The sequence below is a fragment of the Chaetura pelagica genome, unplaced genomic scaffold (assembly GCF_000747805.2).
Source record: "Chaetura pelagica isolate M959 unplaced genomic scaffold, ChaPel_1.0 scaffold40, whole genome shotgun sequence".
Taxonomy (NCBI): domain Eukaryota; kingdom Metazoa; phylum Chordata; class Aves; order Apodiformes; family Apodidae; genus Chaetura; species Chaetura pelagica.
In genome coordinates, this window is record NW_009952160.1 from 66,129 (window position 1) to 86,800 (window position 20,672).

A 20,672-nucleotide genomic window follows, 5' to 3' on the forward strand; every position below is an offset into this window, starting at 1 on the left:
ACCAGCTATTTGCTGTTCCAGACCTCTGAGGACTGTAAGGCTGAAGAATACAGTCTAGCCTGAATACAGCCAGCAACTCCTGAAGTGTAAGATCATGCCCCGACATCCAGTATTGTGCATGTTATATGATCCTCCCTGAAAAAAGAGGAATACCAAATGTGGAAAAATATTTGGCAATTGGTATTCAGCAGCTCAGGAAAAGATAACTGGAGTAAGCCAGGCAGAATAACAAGAATACTACTGAACCCATGTAAACATTTCTAATAGCAAGTAAAAAAAAACCAAACAAAAAACCCCCACTGAAAACCCCCAAATCTACCCACTGGCAATACACAAAGGGGATGCTACTAGTTCAGGAAAAAAACCTCAAAATAAATAACAAACAAAATCACACTAATGCCAATGTGCATTAAAGTTTTAGGGAAAGTAGGTCTTTTTAGATGAGATGATTTTATTCTGTAAGAGCTGGGTAAAATATCTTGGCTAACAGCCAGCGAGGAACCAGCAATGAACAGAGATATTCGCAGAGTGGAATTGTGAGGCCATACACACCACTGCTCCACTCAGGGGAAGGGAAGCCTCACAGGACTCTGCACAGAGCCACCTACTTCATTAGGACCATTTTCCAGCTAAGGACACAGAAGCTGCATAGCTGTCTCTCCAGAGCTTACACAGAGCTGTACTTCTTCATCTCAACAATTTAAACCCAAGGGAACCTCCAGGACACCCAGGAAAATTCCTTCACTGTAAGCTAAAAACTGCTGTGGCAAAACAAACACAATGGTAGAATTCAGAGCCAGTGTCCTAGTAACAGTCAGCAGGAGAAAACTTGCTAAAAAACAGGAAAGATAGATGGGATGGAGCAATTATTTGTCTAAACTGTAATCTATGTCCTTCATAGAAACCCATCTGAAGCTTTAAATAAAGAACAGCATCTTGTGCAGAAATACTCTCCCCCAAACATGCATATCTGGCACACAGATGTCTGATCTGGTACACGTGGGCCTAAATCTTTGCAGTTACCATTTTGTCTCCACTGTTAACAGATGTGAAACACTAAATTTTTTGTTGTTGTTTTATTTTGTTTGTTTGTTTTATTTTAATATGAAATCGAAGTACTGACTGCATCTGTAAAGAACTATGAAAAGCAATCCAAGTCACTAGGCATTCCTACAGCTGCAATGTGGCTGGACAGACCATGCTCCATTATCCTACACAAATCTCTCTCTAAACTGATGGTTCTAATAAAGGGAAGTAATGTGGCATTTCTGCACTGTGGAAGATCCAGAATATGGTGGGTGCAGTCATTCTATCTATACATAGATAGATACATAGATAGGTCTCAGAATGATTTATATTGCATATGTCTAGCCACTGTAATTTGAAGACACAAATACTGAATCTGCAGTGAATTGCTGGACGAGCACAGTCACTTTCCTGTTTATGTAACTGAATTTCTCAGTGATAAGAATTTTTCAAAGGAAGAATTAATAAAACAATAGTGAATGTACTTGGACACTTAAATTACTTTTCCACAAGATTTTAAAACAGAAGATTGTCATTCCACTGCCAAATACGGTAGTATTAGCATTCACTTAGGTGAACTAAAACAATCACAAAACGATTGAGCTTCTCTGTAAGCTGATGTAGAGCACCAAGTTCGGTATTGTTTTACACCCAGTATAGTGCCATTGCACTCTTTAGATTACATGAAGCGTATACCAGTTCACAGTTTCATATGAGAAAATGAGTGACATTTGCTTTAAACTAGTAAATGTTTATTCCGAGACTGTAAGTGGCTTTTTATTACATGCAATAATGCATTCTAACTAAGACAAAATAGCTTCATTGCATGGATTATAAAGCATGGAATCACTGATATGGGACTAACACGACATGGGACTAAACAAAGCCACTTCATTCAAAACAGATAGTTCTTCTCCATCCACAGCTAATGGACAGACATGCTTTACTGAAGTCCTAATATTTAAACTCCTAATTCAGATTAAAAGGCCCAGATCTGCAAACGTTAATCCAGTGGCTAAACTGCCAGAACAGTGAAGGTGCACCTATCACTTCTGTAAAAAACGTGCAAATTTCATCAAAACCTGAGCTCTTCAATTCTCCTGTCTCTCATCCCACTTGAAAAACTGTCAGTCCTTTCACTGGGATACACTAAACAGGGACTCCTGTGGACACAGGCATCACATGCCTGTGAAGAGCTTGCTTAAGGATTTGTACTACGAATAGTACATTGCTACAGAACTATGTTGCCTAGATTTGAAAATGGCCCAGTATTAAAATTTCTGACAGAGCAGCAAAAGACAAAATAAGTTTTAGGCTAAAAAATCCACTTATACTCTTATGTACTCTGCTTCACAGCACACAACAGTCTCTGCCTTAAGCTCCTATATTTAGACCCTGGTACAAACGAAAATAAAAAGTGAAGACTGAGCTTCTCACTTAAAAACCATAATTTGCTGAATCTTGAGTGAGATTTGGTTTCATGCTTTTATTTACCCTCTTTTTCTTCTTTTAATAAATATTATAATTTAAAATAAAAAGCAAGTATCTACTGACAAGCATAAGGAGTTTAAACCAGGCCAAGTGGACTATTAAAGTATAACAAATTTACTACCAATCCACAATTGAGGAATGTCTGCTAATAATCTATTCTATGAAAACCTACCATCAATAATGTGTATTGCTGATTGACGACACAGCATCTGTGCTTCAGTTTCATTGACTTACAAATGCTAAGAGGGAAGGGAAAAGGGGGAACACTGATAGTTTAGGGCCAGAATCTAGGAAAGAGCACACTTGGCATTCTTCCTGGTATTTACCTTAAAGTTTGCTCCCTGAAGCCATGCAAGTTACTGACCTGATCACTTTAGAGTGTATAAATTGGTAACACAGGGACTCAATATTTAAAAGCTTCCAGCTCCAGTCTTTTAGCATTAGTCACAGTGAGAAGATGCAACGTGCTCCGTGCTTGTACGGTATTGGCAGGGAATCCTCTGGAGAACCACAATGGCTGTTGCACAGCAGAAGGGACCAGGTGAACATTACAACAGGCTGACTCTTGGATGTCTTCAGAATCAGCAGGGAGAAATGCAGAGCCTGCCCATGCTCTCCCCATAGCCTTGTGCACCTGAAGGACCTGGCAGTCTACACTTGATGATTAACCTTCAAACCAGCTGAGCCTGACCTGTGAGATCATCATGGATGTCTCCCCACACTCCCAAGGAAAGTTTGTGGCACCCCTGGTGTACCTTTTGAGAAAGCAGTTGGGTTGTAAGTGGAGGTCTGCCCACAGCTGGCCATGTGAACCTCCGCCAGCAGTGAGCAGGGACAGCTGGCAAGGACATCAGGTGGGGAGGAAAGAAGCGTCCTGTGGGTGTTGAGTACATTTGCTGTAGACCAAGCCACCTTTTCAGAATTAAATCCATATCCTCTGCTGTCACAGACCCAAATGTTTGCATGGTCTTACTCAAGGCCAGTTACTTTGCTCAAACACGGATAGAACAGGAAAACACATGGTTCTTGCAGAGGAGGAAGCAAGGAATTTAAAGGATTTAATAATGCTTCTCCAACAAGGTAAAAAAAAAGCAGTATTGCTATCTTTAAAAAAAAGAAAACCTTTTAAACTAGTAACATTATAATTTAGCATTAAAAATTGACAATCCAATTCTTAAAACACAACATTTTTTTCAAAAGCCAAATCATGTGCACATAAACATACATATACACATGTATGTACTGCACCTTCTTTGAGAAATTAAAACAAGATCTTAGAGGAAGCTTCCCCAGGTCTGAAAGGAAACAAAAACTTGCCTAGATCTCTTTGTCAACCCTACTTCACTAAGATGGTTATGTTTCTTTAAGAAGGCTACACTTCTTGTACCATACATCCTTCCAGAGTTTTGCTTTCACCTACACATTTTTCCTTCTCAAACAATAGCTTCAGACTTGTATTTTTCCACTGTAAACTGACATCACCCCAAAACCTGCCTCTTAACTATTCAAGGGCATGTAGGCACAAAAAAAATACTGTCCTCCTAAGCAGGCTGGGTGTGGTATTTGAATGTTGTACATTCCTTCAGTTAATTGAAAATTATACCTCTGTTTTCAAAGGTTTAGTAAGCAAATGACTTGGCAAAAAGGCCGAGAAATCAGCCAGTAATGCCTATTTCAAACAACCTTTATTTCAAGTATGCCATTAATATCTGTTGATATGCAACAGATTTTCTAATACTGTAAGTCAATGTCCTTCTTTAAAAGGAAGAGAAAGAAAAATCAGAAAGTAGGGCACTACCAAAACCAAAGAACTTGGCAGTGAGCCAAAATTAATAACTGTATGTACAAAATTGAGACCTAGCTCAATAGAAAGTAACAGAAATTCTTCTCCTGTCTCTCCCTTCCCCCTCCCCCTGCCCCATTTTTTTTGTTTGTTTGCTTGTTTTTTTCTGTCCAGAAGATCCATTTATGGAAACCACCTTCATTCTCCAAGACATGTCTTGTACTCCTACTGACACAAAACTGTTCCACAGCACAGGCTAGAGGAACTTCTTGATCTTCTATCAAAAGTATCATTATTTAATTTTTTTACCAAGGTACACTTACCTGAAAAAATTCTATAATATTGATTCATAGAAACTGCAGATACAGTGAGAGACACTAAATAAAGTTTCAGTAGTTCTTAAAACAATACCAAATGGGTAGCTCAGATGAAGTCAGCTGAGCATTAAGAAAAAATGTTTATATACTGAGGGATGTTGACTTTGAAACAGCCTGTTTCTTCCAAACATTGAAAAAGGACGGCCTCATTCTTACAATTTTTAATATTGATTCTTAAGCCTCCTTTTTACACAACTGTGCTACCAGTATTTTAAAGAAATAGAAATATTTGCTATAGGCTCTTAGAGGTAGGATCTGAGATACTTTTTACCTTGTCTTTGTTACATTCATGGATTTGCTCCTTAGAGCTTGAGGCAGTCTGCTTTTCAGTTGAAAGTGATGGAAATTTTCCGAACAAAAGAAAAGCACACAATAGAGAAGGTTAACTTCAGCTAAGTGCTGCTGGCACAGCTGGCTGCATTTCACAACAAGATGAACACACAAAAACCATATTTGCATAGGGCAGAACAGCCCCGTGCTCCAGCTCTCGGGAGCCAGCGACTGCGCTGGGCTGCAGGCACACAATAGGCAGGGAATGGGAACACAAACCATTCTCCGAGCTAAAATGTCAGTGCTGTCTGGTCCAGACTTCAAGCTGCAGGCATGCCTGTTTGTCAATCGGGCTGAAGAAGGAATTTTCTTAATAGTTCTACTTTAAAAGGGCAATGGGGAACGCTTCCCATCATGCTCTGAGTGCTCTGTGTCCTTTCGGTTGGGCAGCACAACCCATCTCCCGAAGCTACAGGTTTGTTAAGTCATTTGATACAAGTTCAGGAACTTGGAATAAAGTCTCTGTACTCCTGACATCCACTTACAAATATAATACCAGAGTAGAAAAAAAGAAAAAAAAAAAAAAAAAAAGAGAGAAAAATTAACACTACTATTAAACCAAAAAACACATAGTTTCACTGAACACAACTCCAGGCAAATCCACAGCTTCTCAGAAAAAACGTGTTACACCACAGCGGGAACAGCATATGTACTCTTCCCTGGAGGTACTAATTCATTTCTCTGCATTATCTTTAAATTCTCCCTACAACCACTTACAAAAAAAATACCAAAGTAGAAAAAAAAAAAAAAAAAAAAAAAAAAAAGAGAGAAAAATTAACACTACTATTAAACCAAAAAACACATAGTTTCACTGAACACAACTCCAGGCAAATCCACAGCTTCTCAGAAAAAACGTGTTACACCACAGCGGGAACAGCATATGTACTCTTCCCTGGAGGTACTAATTCATTTCTCTGCATTATCTTTAAATGCTAACCCACTCCTTCCAGAAGTTGCCATGTTGGTGCAGTCACTGTAAACAGGGGTTTTATTCACAGTCACGAGGCTCCTCACTGCTCTCTGATCTCAGAACAGAAGGTCAACTGCATAAATACCAGGCAACCAAAACTGCAATTATGACCAGACATCCTGTTTGCTGTGAATTCTATTTTTAATACTTCTATGATGTTAATAATTGGAACTCCAGGTTCAACCAGTTTGCTTTCTGTTATAATTTATCCTGCATAGATACGTAATTCAAAAACACTTTATCAGAGATTCCATTGTGTACAGATTCTACTTCTCACTGTCAGTTTTAAGGTGTCTCTTCCCCCTCAAGCTCTCCACTTCTGCATTTCAATTTTCCTGACTGTTCTGAGAAGCAGACAGAGGTTCTCAGAATTACTTCAAAAGGGTCCCCTGTTATCTAATCTTAAAGAAGTGCAGTCAAAGAAGGTTTTAACATTTGGTTTCTGTATAGGATCCAAGACATTAGAAAGACTACAAAACTCAAAATATTTTATGCAGAAGTTTCATAATAGCCAGGAGACCATGAAGGTTTGGAAATCCTGTGCTCCCCCAGCACCCACTGGGAGATGGATATTCCCAGATGGGACAAAGCCTTCCTTAACAAGGGCAGGACTCCTTCACTGACAACTTATAGATTGGATAAGGTTGACCTCCCATACTGGCTTTTCCTAATCTGTTTCTTCCTTCTCTTTGAGGTAATAGCCAGGCATCTTTTTCAGCCCTCTCCCAATTACGTATGGTGTGACTATAAATATTCATTCACTGCATCTTAGTGGATGCTCTCTTACCCACACTTCAAAATCAGCTGTTCCTCCTGAAAGGCAACCAGCTAAAACTTTCCCTCCCACAGGTCACTGACCATCATTCAATTGATACAGCAATGATGTAAATTTTAAAAGTGCTCATTCAAAATGAGCATTCACGTTGACTGGCTTACACACAACCTATTCAGTCCTTATATCTTGCTCAGTTCAAATGTATCTTCTCTCCCTATATGAACTGCAGATTTCTAGAATGAATGCTACACATTAAAAAACAAAATAAAACAATAATGGCAAAAAAACCAACACAAAAGTCCAAGAGTTAATAGTGGAAAACTTCTCTTTTTTCTTTCCAAGGGGAATGCCTTTAAAGCCTGTAGAAGACACAAGGCTGAGAGAACTAGCATCACTCAGAGCCTCAAATGTTGATAGGCATCTTAAAATCTGTCCTATCCTTAGCCTTTTTAGTAACAATCCAAAAAGGATTTTAAGTAATACCAACTCTCATTTGCTGTTCTAGAGTCATTCCTACTGAGAAGGAATAAGGAATGGCTTAGCTCACCCAGAACACTCAGCAGCATTTATTGCTGCTACTACCTCTCAAAACTGGGCTTTGGGCAAGTGGATATAGTGTAGGTTGCACCAGCAGTCTTTGCTATTGGTATGCCTTTGTACCTCCTCTGTTTAGCAGTTCCTTTCTTCCCTCGTGCTACAGTTATGATACCTGAAGTGCCAGTTAGATTAAGTTCATGATACTGCGCTGTATCTGGAGCCTATCTATATCTATATCTATATCCATATCCATATCTATATCTTCTATAACTATATCTTATCTATCGATATCTATATCTGTATCTATCTATATCAATATCAATATCTATATCTGTATCTATATCCTGCAACATTTAAATACAGCTAATTTTTACCTACTGCAAATCCTATACATACCTAAATCAAGAAACAAAAGGATCTGTATAGCCACCGTACTCTCCAGAAACCCAGTCCAGTTACCAAAACTGTCAGCATACTGTAAAGACATTTAATATCAGTAAACATTTAAGATCTATTGCCATTTGGGATAAAAAACAACCCAATTCTCAAACAGCCTGTTTTGTAACAGAAAGGCCTCCTTCAAAGGCATTACTCCTCAGAAGATGACTGTACCTTCCTTTAGCATCTAAAATGACTGGGAAAACTACCAGATAGAGCCAAAGTATGTACTTGCTTTTTAGCCACATATAATCACCATTTCCAAATTATGATCCTGTTTTTAGTTCAGATTATGTGGAGATACCTTCATGAGGTGTCACTTGTATTTGGGCTAAGATGAAAATATCACAGACTTAACATTAAGTTCAGTTTTAAGGTTCAGTGTTTCTGTACATCTAAAAATGGCTACATTCCTTTATAAAATTAATGCAGGCACATTCATCAACAATTGCTTCTCTGCATTTTATATTATATTACAATATCTTCCACAAGAACAGATGAACAGTGGTACAAAAAAGAAGAGTAAAGTGTGTCAGTAGTAAAATGGAGTTGCTCCATACAGAAAAATGTATTTGCTTCCCACTGATTCAATTAAAAACAACAAAACAAACAGACATTAACCTTTTATCTTCTCCATCTTTTTTTTCGCAGGCAAACCAGAAAAAAAAAAAATTAACTTAATACAGATTTAAATCAGATAAATGACAGGTATCCATTAGTGTATCTATAAACATTTTCTGGTGAGAAATGAATTTTTTTCCCTCGTGTAGCCTTTTTTTTTGCAAAGGCAGGAAAGAGGTTGCTGAAACTCAAGTCTTCCCTAACAAGTAAAAGAGGAAAATGACAGTAGGGAACATGGTAAGAAACAAATGTGAAAATGCAGCCAGACAGGATATAATGCAGGACAGGAAATGAACATAAAAAACTGCATTTGCCATGTCATACTGCAGAGAGACTGACTTAACTATTGTGTTGCTCTGCCTTTCATTTCCCTCTAAGCACCTAGTGCTGCTAACCCTGACACACCAGCAAGGGCCTACTCCAGAGGAGAACCATGGAGAAAACTCACATGTAGACAGGTGACTGCCTAACTGCCAGAATTTCACACTGTTTTCTCTAATCACACAATCACATATCAATCTGAATTGGCCAAATAAATGGCTATTTCCAAAGCAAATCACAATTTAAAAAAAAAAAAAAAGTGGACAGGTGACTGCCTGACTGCCAGAATTTCACACTGTTTTCTCTAATCACACAATCACATATCAATCTGAATTGGCCAAATAAATGGCTATTTCCAAAGCAAATCACAATTTAAAAAAAAAAAAAAAGTGGTGATAGGTAATTTCAAAGTTCAATAGAATTTCCTACCTGAAGTGGCATGAGACAACATTTATTTCATGATATATCCTGAAGTACTGGCAAGAATAGCTGCAGCATCCTGCCATAAAGAATCCCAGCAATACAGATATAAAGCAAGCCATGGAAACAAATGGGAAGTCCATCTAGCCACTGCCACACGACAGAAGGCATTTGCTACAGTAGTTCAAACATAAAACTGAAGTCTAAACAAAAGAAAAAACCAAAATCAAACCAAATCAAAAACCAAATACCAAAACCAAACCCCAAAACACTGTCTCATTGAAATACATGGGATAGTTGTATGAAGCCTCAGGTGTTTAGACAAAAGGGGGAAGCCCTTTATTGAGGTGGGAATCCTCAAACAAAGGAAATCGGGGAAAATAATTTTGAGAGGGTATTTTATTTTTAAGATTTACAACCTTTTTATCTATGACCTTTGAAGTCCCATAAATAAGACCTTTTGTATCATGAATATATTTTTGACCCAACATACAAGAAAATATTTGCATCCCAGTTGCCTGTTCTGTCATATGTTCCATAAAAACTTCAAATAACTCTTGTCTTGTAACCATGCCTAATATAATATGAAAGTCAGAATTTCAGCTCAAACCCTCAGGGGAACTCAGCTGGATTTACTGTTAAATCTTTGCCAGTGTTTTGGAAAGAATCTGCATTACAAAACACCCACCCAGTCCACTCCTAACTAAGCCAAGATGGCAATAAAGTCTATAAACTGGAAAAAAAAGCCACTTGTGTTAAATGCTAGCCTCCAGAATATGAAGGATGTCCTTGTAAAGACAACTTTAACTTAATATTTCCTCCATGTACCTTTTTATTCCCATCCCCCATCTCCTAACATTAAAAGCAAACACAATGAAATTAAGTAGCTGAATTCTCCCTATCTGTAACTTAAAGCAACTTTACTTCTATGTCCAGTTTTGGAGTGTCTACGTGCCAACAGTGGGGCTATTTGTAATACTCTCACAGGACAAAAAAGCATTCCCAGTGGAAAATGAAGGTACCGGCCAGGAAGCGAGAACACAGAACACCTCAAACTTTCCTTCTACAATTCCTTTCCTATGCCTACCTAGAGCTCCTCAGACTATAATCAGAATTCAGAAAAAAAAAAAAAAAAAAAGTGTTAATGACACTTCACGGCTTGGGCGCTTCCCATTTTGACTTACAAATTTAAAAACATTCTAAAATATTCTAAATATAATTAGAAACTCAATAAGAAAAGTGATCATCCAACTTCTCTCAGTTTCCAGTTTTTCCTCTATGTAATTAATATTCAGCTGTTGTGGTTTTTTATTTTGTTTGTTGCTTTTTTAATCTGTATTGGAGTAATCCAGAGTTCATACTTCTGTGTCCATATTTAGGTTTTCATAAACTTTAACAGATATTCGCAATGAACCAGTGAACCTCACATAATAGTCTTCAAAAGGAACTCTTTTCCACAGCAAAGTTGTTGAGTGACAATAGATTATTTTTTTTTCTGTCACAATAAGACACTTCTACAGCATTTTAATGATTTGCCTTATTCTAAGGTTTGAGGGTAATAAAAACATTCAGGTGAAGAGAACTCAAGAAGAGATAAGCTGAAAAACACTAGCTTTTTAAAAGTGAAATAAATATAGTAACAAACTGGCTAGCATATGATGTGGAAACATCAACTTACAAGACAAATATGGGGAAGATACTGAAAAGTTGATGCCTATTACAAAGAACAATTAACAATTCAATTCACTTACTTGAAACCACCAGTCATTGCTCTGGCAGCAGCAACAATGAACAGGAACTACCTGAACTCTTAACAGTCACTACATCTACCAATCTCAGTATATTTTTAAAATCTTAACTTGACATGACAATCAACAACATATTTAGCTAAGTCTATTTTTACATTACAAAGATGCAGAATTGGTAGAACTGTGTCTACACAGCACAGCTCATTTGTGTGGCAGAAAGGATAGTAACATTTCAGTTAACTGGGCAGCCTGTGCATGTTTAAGACAACATCTCTTTAGAAGTTTCCAAAATTTTAATGCTGGAAACAGAAGGACCAACAGCAGGCACTACAGAAACACACTGATGCACCCGGTTTCTCTTTAGCTTAAAAAGAGGGACACATCCATTAAAGCAGCAGTGCCATGACCTGGGTGTAAAAATGCACTGGGACCTACAGCTCACTTCTCATTGCTCAGCCATTTTTCTGCCACAACAAACATGACAATACAAATATGGAGCAAGAAATCAATGTTTTAAACATGAGCATCTTGCTATACTGCAATAAAGCAAACCTCTTCCTGTGTTTGATACAGACCCACAATGAGAAGAATCACGGATACGTTGGGAAGCACAGAACCAAACAGTTAAAGTATGACAATCCAGTATAGATGGAAGTTTATAAGTACTTTCTTTTAAAAAAAAAACCACGACCACAGACACCCAAAATAAAGCAAAAAATTGCAAGCATATGGCACCATGGAAGAGTAAACAACATTGCTTTCAGGCTTAGCCAAGGGAATAGTGTTACATGAGGAAATCAAGGTTGACTTTTGAAAATCTAAAAATAATTCTATGAATGTTTCTTGCCTCGATGCTCTGAACAAGGGAAAACAAATGAAAAGATTTAGTGTCTACACGCCATCTAGGTCATTGCTATTACACAAGCTCCTGTTTTAAATACACTTCAAACAAATTCCTATACTGGACAGTCATAGGCTTTAAGTGATTAAAACCAAGTGAAAAGTATGAAATACAACCTGGAAGTACAAAATGGCTTGTTTTCAGATGAGTCCTTGTATCCCTGACAAACCATAACATAATCTGATAGTCTGACCAAATATTATTAATTAAATATAACTCATTAAATATTTACTTACATGCCACTTTATACTGAAAGGCCAGATCACTACACAGGACATTCATACAAGATATTTAATGCTGTATTTCTGTCTTACATAGTTGCAATGGAACACCTATCATTAGGATAAGCACACCTCTATAGTAAAGAACTATGTATGCAACATCAGAGGTTCCAGCTCTGCACTACTTCCAGCTTAATAAGATAGGAGCAGATTTGTCCATCATACAAGACTCTTCCTATACTGTTCAGACACAACACATAGGAATACTTCTGGCTTCTAAACTAATTATCATGCCTAATTATTATCATACGATGCCTGAAAGTCCTATAATCAAAACTGTTTGCACGTGATTTAGTAAGCTTTTATTAATTATTCTACTCTCCTTTTTTGGTAAAAGTTACAGGACTACATATACTCATTTAGACAATCAAAGACAAAAAGGTAAATAGATGTCCATTGAATTATTAACCTTTAATATACAGTGAAAGCCAACACTTTTATTTGATACTTATAATCAGAAACCACTTACCATAGCCTTAATTAATTACTAGAAAGTATGTTCTATTGCAGTATGTAAGTATTGATTAAAAAAATCCTATCATGCCCATGTTAACCCTTCAAGTTACATTGCTATATGCACTTGACCTTTCATTATTATAATAATAATTATTATATTACTGGGGAGATAAAATCACAGCAGTAGCTTCTGTCCCCATCTCTGCCCTAGGTTAAAATATCACCAACCTGTCCATACTATGATGCACAGAGCACTAACTGTTTAATGTAAAATTGTGTTCCTTAATTCTCTGAGTATTTGTAACACTGAGAGCCCTCATGTGAAAGTTTGTGTTAGGACACCAAACTTGAAGAATTCAGTCCATTTCCTTGTCCTGACCAACTTTCTTTGGAATCTTTGGACAAGCACCCTAGCATGCCCATGACTTAGAAAATCAAGATAAATAATTTTATTTAAATTCTGAAAGATTCTTAATATTCTAAAATGTTATGAGAGAGATTACATGTTTTTGAGATAATGAGGTTCTTACATTGAAAAAAAAAAAAAAGAAAAAAGCACTTTGCCATAATTTATTAGAAGACATTTTGTAAACGCACAGTTGCATTAAAACTGTATTTTCATACTACTAGGTGGCATGTTCTAACATGTCCAGAATCTGCCAGCTACTTTTAAACAACTTAAAGCTGCAAATTTGATCTGCTGTAATACTAGGAGCAATGCAAGTAATACAGAAAAGCATTTTGTGCTGATTTTGTGAAAAGCTCTTCTGTGCTGATAAAGAAGCATGGTGGTTTTTCAAAGAAAAGCGTATGTTTAATTCCTTGAAAAGTATTCCAGATGTTACAAACTAAGGGAGTGCATCAGAACAAAAGTGTGGCATATTAATTACATAAGACTGGAAGAAATTTTTAAATGCACCTTCTGTTCACATATCCGCACCTGTGAACCAAGATAAGCTGAAATAACTTTCCCTGGATTCCTAGTCTCTTCAAGCAACCACTTAGAAATGTGAATTCCTGTGTTGCTTGTGGTTCACCAAAGATAATTTTTAATTTTTTTTTTTACTTCATTCTATTTCTTATTGAACATGGGGAAACCTAAGAGGCTTTCCCCAGGGTAACACTTGTTGTTAAAAAAAGGCCATATTTATCAAGCCACATGAAGGTAAATTTGGGTGATAAACTTTTAATTGCATCTTGTGGGTTTATCATGCTATAAATTAGAATACACTGAGAAAAGCACCTACTTCTGCTTTTACAAGCGAAAGAGGGGAGGGAAAATTAGAGGACATAGAAGGAAACTGAGCCAAAGCCAAATGAATTCTACAGTTATGCTCTCTCAGATATCCCCCCTCAACTCCCCCACATTGGTTTCATATATACTGTAAGATATTTTAAAAATATATAATAAAAAAATCACACCACATCTCCTAGTAAAGAACATTCTGGGCAATTAGACAAAGCGAGATTTCTTCAGTCAGGAAAGTGGTCACTTGGAAAGAAGATCTTGAGGATGAATGACTAAGGTCTGGTTCAGCTAAAAGTTTAAATATATGAGTAGCTTCACTGAATTCCTCAGAAGTACAGCCAAAACACAAAAATTCCTTGAATTTAAACAAAAACAAGACAACCATAGTAACTGCAGAACTGGCAGTATGCTGGTCATCTTTTCTTTGAAATAAACAGGATCTTGAGCATGGAAACATTTAATACACTCTAGTTTTATTTAATTTCCTTTTGCAATACAGATGAGAGAACATAAGCAAGACACTCCTCCGTCTTCCAAGCTAAGCCCTAATCTCCTTTTTTTTCTCTTAGGGTTCAGAACGAAGGAAACCAACTATAATGCAAATCCAGTGAGACTGATTGCCAAATAGTGCTTCATCACAGAGGTGTAACTACTTCTTCCTACAAATCAAAAGGAAAAATCTTGTCCAGTAAAACCAACTGTTTCTTTCCAGGACAAGTTCAGTTTCACATTAAAGCAACCTTAATCTTTACCTGCACAGCTGCAGACATGGCTGCTGGCTTGCACCGCTAAAATTAACAGTGATGTAATTATTGTAGACTTGAAACTATATCAACGTATGGTCATCCTGGCCTGAATTCTCCTAATTTAGAAATGGTCATCTCGGAGTCTAAAAGGGAGTGGGTACATCATTGTATGTGTGCTGAAAAGTTGCTTCAGTCATCTAAAAACATGGCCTGAATGAGGCCTAACAGGAAACTGCACCCTTTGACGACATAATAATATCCATCTGGGACACTCAATGTGAAATACACTATGTAACAAGACTTCCCTGCTTACAGAGATGGGTGCCATAGCAGTGCTGCAAATAAGACACAGCTGATACTGTGGTCAGAACTGAACTGCTTTTTATTATTACGGCTAAACCAAAATTTCCTGTAATTTCTATTTTTTACACACATAGTATTTTTCTTCTTCTAGAAAATGTTCCTTAAGTGTATTTTGAAGCAGCACTAGCCTAAAAAACAATAGGTTTTTAGAGCTGTAAAATTACCATTTCCAAACAATCCATGAATGCAGGTATTTTTACAGGGATGGAAAACTAAGTGCTGAAAATGTTTTGTTTTAACGGCCTAAAATTATATTAATATATATTCAGGGAGAAAGTTTTTAGAATTGTAGCCTTTGTTTATCAGATAGCTTAACATTTACTGCACTTCAGCTCTTGTACAAGAGAAGGGTATAAAATTTTCCACATGAATCCCTGCTTGCCAAGGAACTAAATGTTATCTGTAACCAGTGACAGCCAGCAAATAAATTTACAGGGTTTCTAGAAAGTTCTGTGAGATTAACAGAAGTTAGAAAGGTAAGGCACAGCAAATGACTCCACTGAACAGTCTGAAGAAAGCTTTAGGACTCCTTACCATGTTTCTTTTTAGCGGTTAAGCACTGTACATTGCAGAAGCTCAAGATATGTATTCCAGATTTGATCCTTGCTTTGATTCTCAGTTTGGTAGATTCAAGAAAAATATTCATTTTGAGAAAAAATGGTAATACATGGTAATTAAAATTTTTAATTTTTTTTTTTTTAAATTTTAATTATTACTTAAGATTAAAAAGCAATTTTTATGCATTGTATATTAATATTCCTTCAACTGAATTGGCAGAGGCACGTAAACCTGAACAAATTCCCTAGCTAAATAAAAGCTCTCTTCTACCACATTCTATTTTCTTCTCCCTACCTTTTTTTTTGCTGAGACTTCAAACCACTTTTTACTTCAAGTATAATACCGTAACTCATTTTCAAGAGTTACAAGACTTGTTTCTTAAGTTTTAGTTACACTGGTGAGTTTGCTGTTAAAGGACAAAAGAACTATAGCAGTAAGCATTACTCATACATATCAAAACTGTTGAGGTGTGGGTTTTTTTTATTAACAACTTAACAGCTATTTTAAAAAAGTTATTTTTGCTCATGTTATTAACGGAGCTTAAATAATGACAACTGTAAATCTATGAAGAAGAATGACCAATAGCGAAAACGAATAGAAAAAACAAACAAACAAAATAATCAGACTATCATAATTTTAGTAAACTAGCAGACAAACACAAAACCCCAGTATTTCTGAGAAAGAAAAATTATTCTGTAAAAGTTGAATTATTCCTTGAAAGTTCCTGTACAGAATCAAACTAAAATGGACAAATGCAAATTTTTTCATCTTCCTTATCTAGTGTGTATATATACATATACACACACACACACACACATTTAATTGCTCTCCTTAACTATTGCATACCCTTGGTTTCTCATCATAAGACATTTTTTGTACCACTGGAATACCTTCAAAGCAGCTTTTGTGTTTTAGCACTGAACTTCACGTAAAAGTGAATTAATCTCTGAATAAGTGATACAATAAAAAGATGTATTTCCCCTCAAATTCCACAGTGGATATAGACTGCATGCTTACAGTTCCACTAGTCTGATCATTTTCTTACGCTTAACACTCAGCACTGGCATGGATAAGGGAATCTTCTTTCAAGCGAGCAGTCCCATATAACAACAAAAATAATAAAAATACGTAGCATTTCTATCACACTCTTCATAACAGAACAAAACTAATTTTAACCAAATTATTCTTTCCAAGGTCTGTTCTACCTTGCATAATTTTCTCACATAAACAATATTCTGTATTGTTACATACACATACTGATTGCTAGATGTGCTGACCAGCTAAATGAGAAGACGAAGAGACAGTGTAAAATTAAATTAAGAGTACAGGGTGTACAAGAATAGGAAGGATGACAAAAGCAGCAATGCAAGAGGTGAGTGGGTTTAAACTTGTTTATGTGCACCCACACATAAGGACAGTACCTACAGGGAACTATAAACAGAAAACAAGGTGAAAAAAGATAATTTATGAAACAGAAAAAGAACTGAAACTAAACAGAAAGTAATGAACAGGACTGAAGGAGACAAAGAAGATCAGAGAAAGAAAAGACGGGTGAAAAAGAAGCAGGAAAGGAAAGACTGTAATAAAAGCCACTAAGAAAAAATAAAATACTTAAGAGACAGAGTAGCAGAAAGGTTTGGGAGTTAAAAAAAAGCTCAAGAAAAAACATATAATAGAGAGAGAGAAGAGCAGCAAGAAGCAAGAACCCTTAGTCATTTGACTAGAAAGTCTTTCTCACCTATCAAATTTGTTACACTGCTATAATCCATGATGTATGGGTCCTCACTGGACAGCAGCACCACACCTTTCTACATGAGCTTCCCCACTGGCTCATATGCCCCTTGAAGGCAGTTAATTCTACCAGCTACACAGTTCTTATCCAGCATTCTTCAAATGTTCTTTAAATACATGTAAGCATACTTGAAGTCTTCTCCTACAAACTTAACGGCTTAGAAGGCAACTTTTCTCAAGAAGCAGTTCCCCAGCAGTTGTCAGCAACCTTTCCTCCACAATTCCGTTTCATTTATTCCAAACAGAGTTAATCTCTCTGTCCTAGATTTTGTACTTTGATGCAGAAGCAGTTGCTTTGATTTGGCAGGGTCTCAGTATAACAAAATCATCCATCTTGTATTAGAAATAGGACCTCCTATCACAAAGAAAAAAAGTGACAGAGGAAAGCTGGGCAGCAGAAGCACATGAAAGTTTAGCAGCTACATTAAATAAGTTAGTGCTTGTTTCCAAAGGCTAAGCAAATGTAGCAAAACACGTCAGTATCCTTAAGTACAAAACTGTGGTAAGAGCTGGTACCAGCTCTCTGACTTCTCCATTTACTCATTGCTCTGCTTCTCACGTCTCTTCTCACTCCATTATTTTATTCCTACCTCTACTATTTTCTTCAAGGGTGTCTTACTTTTCCATTACTTGCTTTTTTTTTCTTGTTCTTGTTTGTTCCCAAAGAAGTACTTAAACCACTGTATGGTGGCATTTCTGCTACAATCTGACCCAGACACAGCTAAAAATCAGGAACTCTAGTGGAATAGAGGTTAGCACCATCCATACTGACTGGGCACCACACTGACCAGGAAGTCCCTGTTAGAAACTTAATTGTAATGAAATGTGAAACCAAATAATACAATAAAACTCTGCCAGCACCAGGCAAGTCTGTCACCCTTTTTTTCTTGTCTTATTTTACACTATATTGGAAAACTTACCACTGCAATGACCAATCTTCTAAGGAACAGGAAGAATCCCACTCTTGCTGCCCAGTCAATGGTTTCATTACCAAACATGAAGTTATTGTTATGCCATTTCCTTCCCACGGATTTAAGTACCCTGCTGATGCAGTGCGATGAATCTGCACTGAATCTCCAAGAATTATTTATACTTATAGACATTACAAGACAATGTGTATTCTTGCTTTCAATTCTAATTCACATTTCTGCTCACAGACTTTACTAGAGAATTACTGTTTATGTAAACAGTGAGTACATTCTAGGTTTACATTTACATTTACTAGTTTTTGCATTTCTAACACAGCAAGCCTACATGCTGAAGTTCTCTCACAACCTTACAGCACTAGGAACAGAAATGGCAACAGAAATTGCACTTTATAAGCACGAAGGGGTTCTGAACTGCGGAAGCTTTCTCCTACAAAAAGAGATGAGTGTAACAGCGTAAGGTACCTTTAAGCCTATTGTCTAGATGTAGCAGTGGACCTACTTTGTGGCATTTAAAAATTACTTCAAAGTGTATCCAGACTGTAGCTTTTACTATGGCTACTAGCACAGTCAATGCATTTTGCTCACAAATTCACATGATGATTACCATTGTTTAACTTACAAAATTGTCATCTCTTAACATATAGTGATTGTAAATAGAAATGCTACACATACATGCAAACATACATTCCTATACAGAAACATAAAAAGAAATTAAATTACTTGGTGCAACAGTGAATGCTACCTCTATTTAGATAGGACATTCTGAAGTACAACACACAACATCTTTCCTAAATGACGTATTCCAGTAACAAAATTAACCAAGAAGAAATTAAAGGATGCTATTTGGTGGTTTTTAGCTCATCATGGAGCTGGCAAATCACCCCCACACAACAATGCACTTTGTGGACATTTGTCATATACTGCAATGCCCATACTAAGGCAACACAATCCAGAAGTTGGCAGCCATGCTATCAGCAAGAATTTGGCTACAGAAACAGCAATGATTCATCATGCACTCTAGAAGCATTGTCGAAACAGCAAAACAACGCACTGCTATTTTAATCCTTTAAAGGTAATAAAGGTTTAGAAACATAATTATAAATTTGTTTGTAAAACCAAAGCAAGCAAAGAAACCAAACACCTTTATTCTATTTCTTTTCTTCAGAGGACAGAAAACAGCTCTTTAATAAATGCGTCAGCTAATTACTTACCTCTCTACATTGTGACTAAAATAGTCAATATTATCTAACAAATGTTTTACAATAGCTAAATCAAAAATCACTGCTTTAAAATAGTTTAATTTAGTTTGTATTCAGTTTTAAAAATTACTCTGTAGCAATTTAAAAAATAACCATCCAGACGCATTTTCATGAATTGAAAGCTATATTGCAAATAAATTATTTCTAAAGCCACCCTTGGAATGATGAGCCAACAGAATGTCAGAACACTGTTTCAAGTTATGTATGGTATTGATTATTGTCACAGCATCCACCATGAAAACTGTTTCTCAGCTACCAGTATCTGAAAATTTGGGAGTAGTGGTGCAAGTCCTGTCAAAAGCTCTCAAGTGCTATTGATTTCTCTCACAAAAGCACTGTTTCTTCCTTAGAATGTCAGTTAAATACAATAGGGAAATTTTTCTTCCTGAATTACAGATATCTGAAATGACTGTTGATTTCTTTCCATCATAATTACATAGTGGCACTGCAACTTTGTCTTTAACACCCTTTTACTAACAACTTGTTGAAGACCCTCTCTATAGAGTTTAAGAGGGTGTCATTGGAAAGCCTTTTGGATGTGCTACACTTCACCCTATTACACAAATGCACATCATGAACCCTTACCTTTTGGAAAACTACTTCATCCTGCCTTCTTTTCTTTTTGCCGCTTTTTTTGATCCTCTGGTTTGTCTGAACCCATTTTGTGACCTGGGGTTCAAAACCACAGAGCTTTTTTAGGAATACGTGCAGCTATTTAACATTAGTAAGAATCTATAAATAGACTCAAGTTTTTCCATTGCTCTTTTCCCAACTAAAATGACATGGTCTTAAGTAATCTGGTTAGTTACTCGTCAGTGGTCAAAGTGTGAGGCAGAACTCTTAATCTTAGAGTTTTCAAAGCTTTTTTTTGTTTGATGCCAGATCAGGTTGCCAAATGGGAAGTGTGCAAAAATCCCGTGGAAACCCTCTGTGCTTAATCCCTTACACCTTCTATTTCAAGTAAGAAATTTATTCCCAGCCACCCACTTGAACTCCAGACTACCAATGCCAAATTTAGATGGTGGAGTTGTTATTACTTAATAGAGTAGAAACTTTTGTGATTTCCACCCGCCCCAAAAATATTTTTGTTCCTAATGTGAAAGCAATTGTTCTTGTAAAGCAAAAAGCATGGCAGGGGTCGAGAAGGGAGATCAGGTGGAAAAACTCAAGGAGCAGACTTGCACAGGAAAGAAGCAGGGGCAATGTAAGAGAGGCGTTATCCTCACCTCGCCGCTCACTTGCTGGACGAGCCGACACTCCTTCCAGGTCTCACCCTCCTCCAGCAGCGGCTACACGGGAAAG

The 20,672-nt window shown here is 36.8% G+C and overlaps 1 protein-coding gene across 1 annotated transcript in view; it reads right to left on the bottom strand.

Moving 5' to 3' along the window:
* The window catches only part of LOC104397254 (chromosome unknown open reading frame, human C9orf3), a 170,106-nt gene that overhangs the window by 53,484 nt on the left and 95,950 nt on the right, over positions 1-20,672 (bottom strand). The window contains exons 11-12 of the mRNA XM_010007203.1: positions 20,597-20,659; positions 19,956-20,039 (exon numbers count right to left, since the gene is read on the bottom strand). Of these exons, the coding sequence (XP_010005505.1) occupies positions 19,956-20,039; positions 20,597-20,659 (147 nt within the window). The remainder of the gene's footprint in view (positions 1-19,955; positions 20,040-20,596; positions 20,660-20,672) is intronic.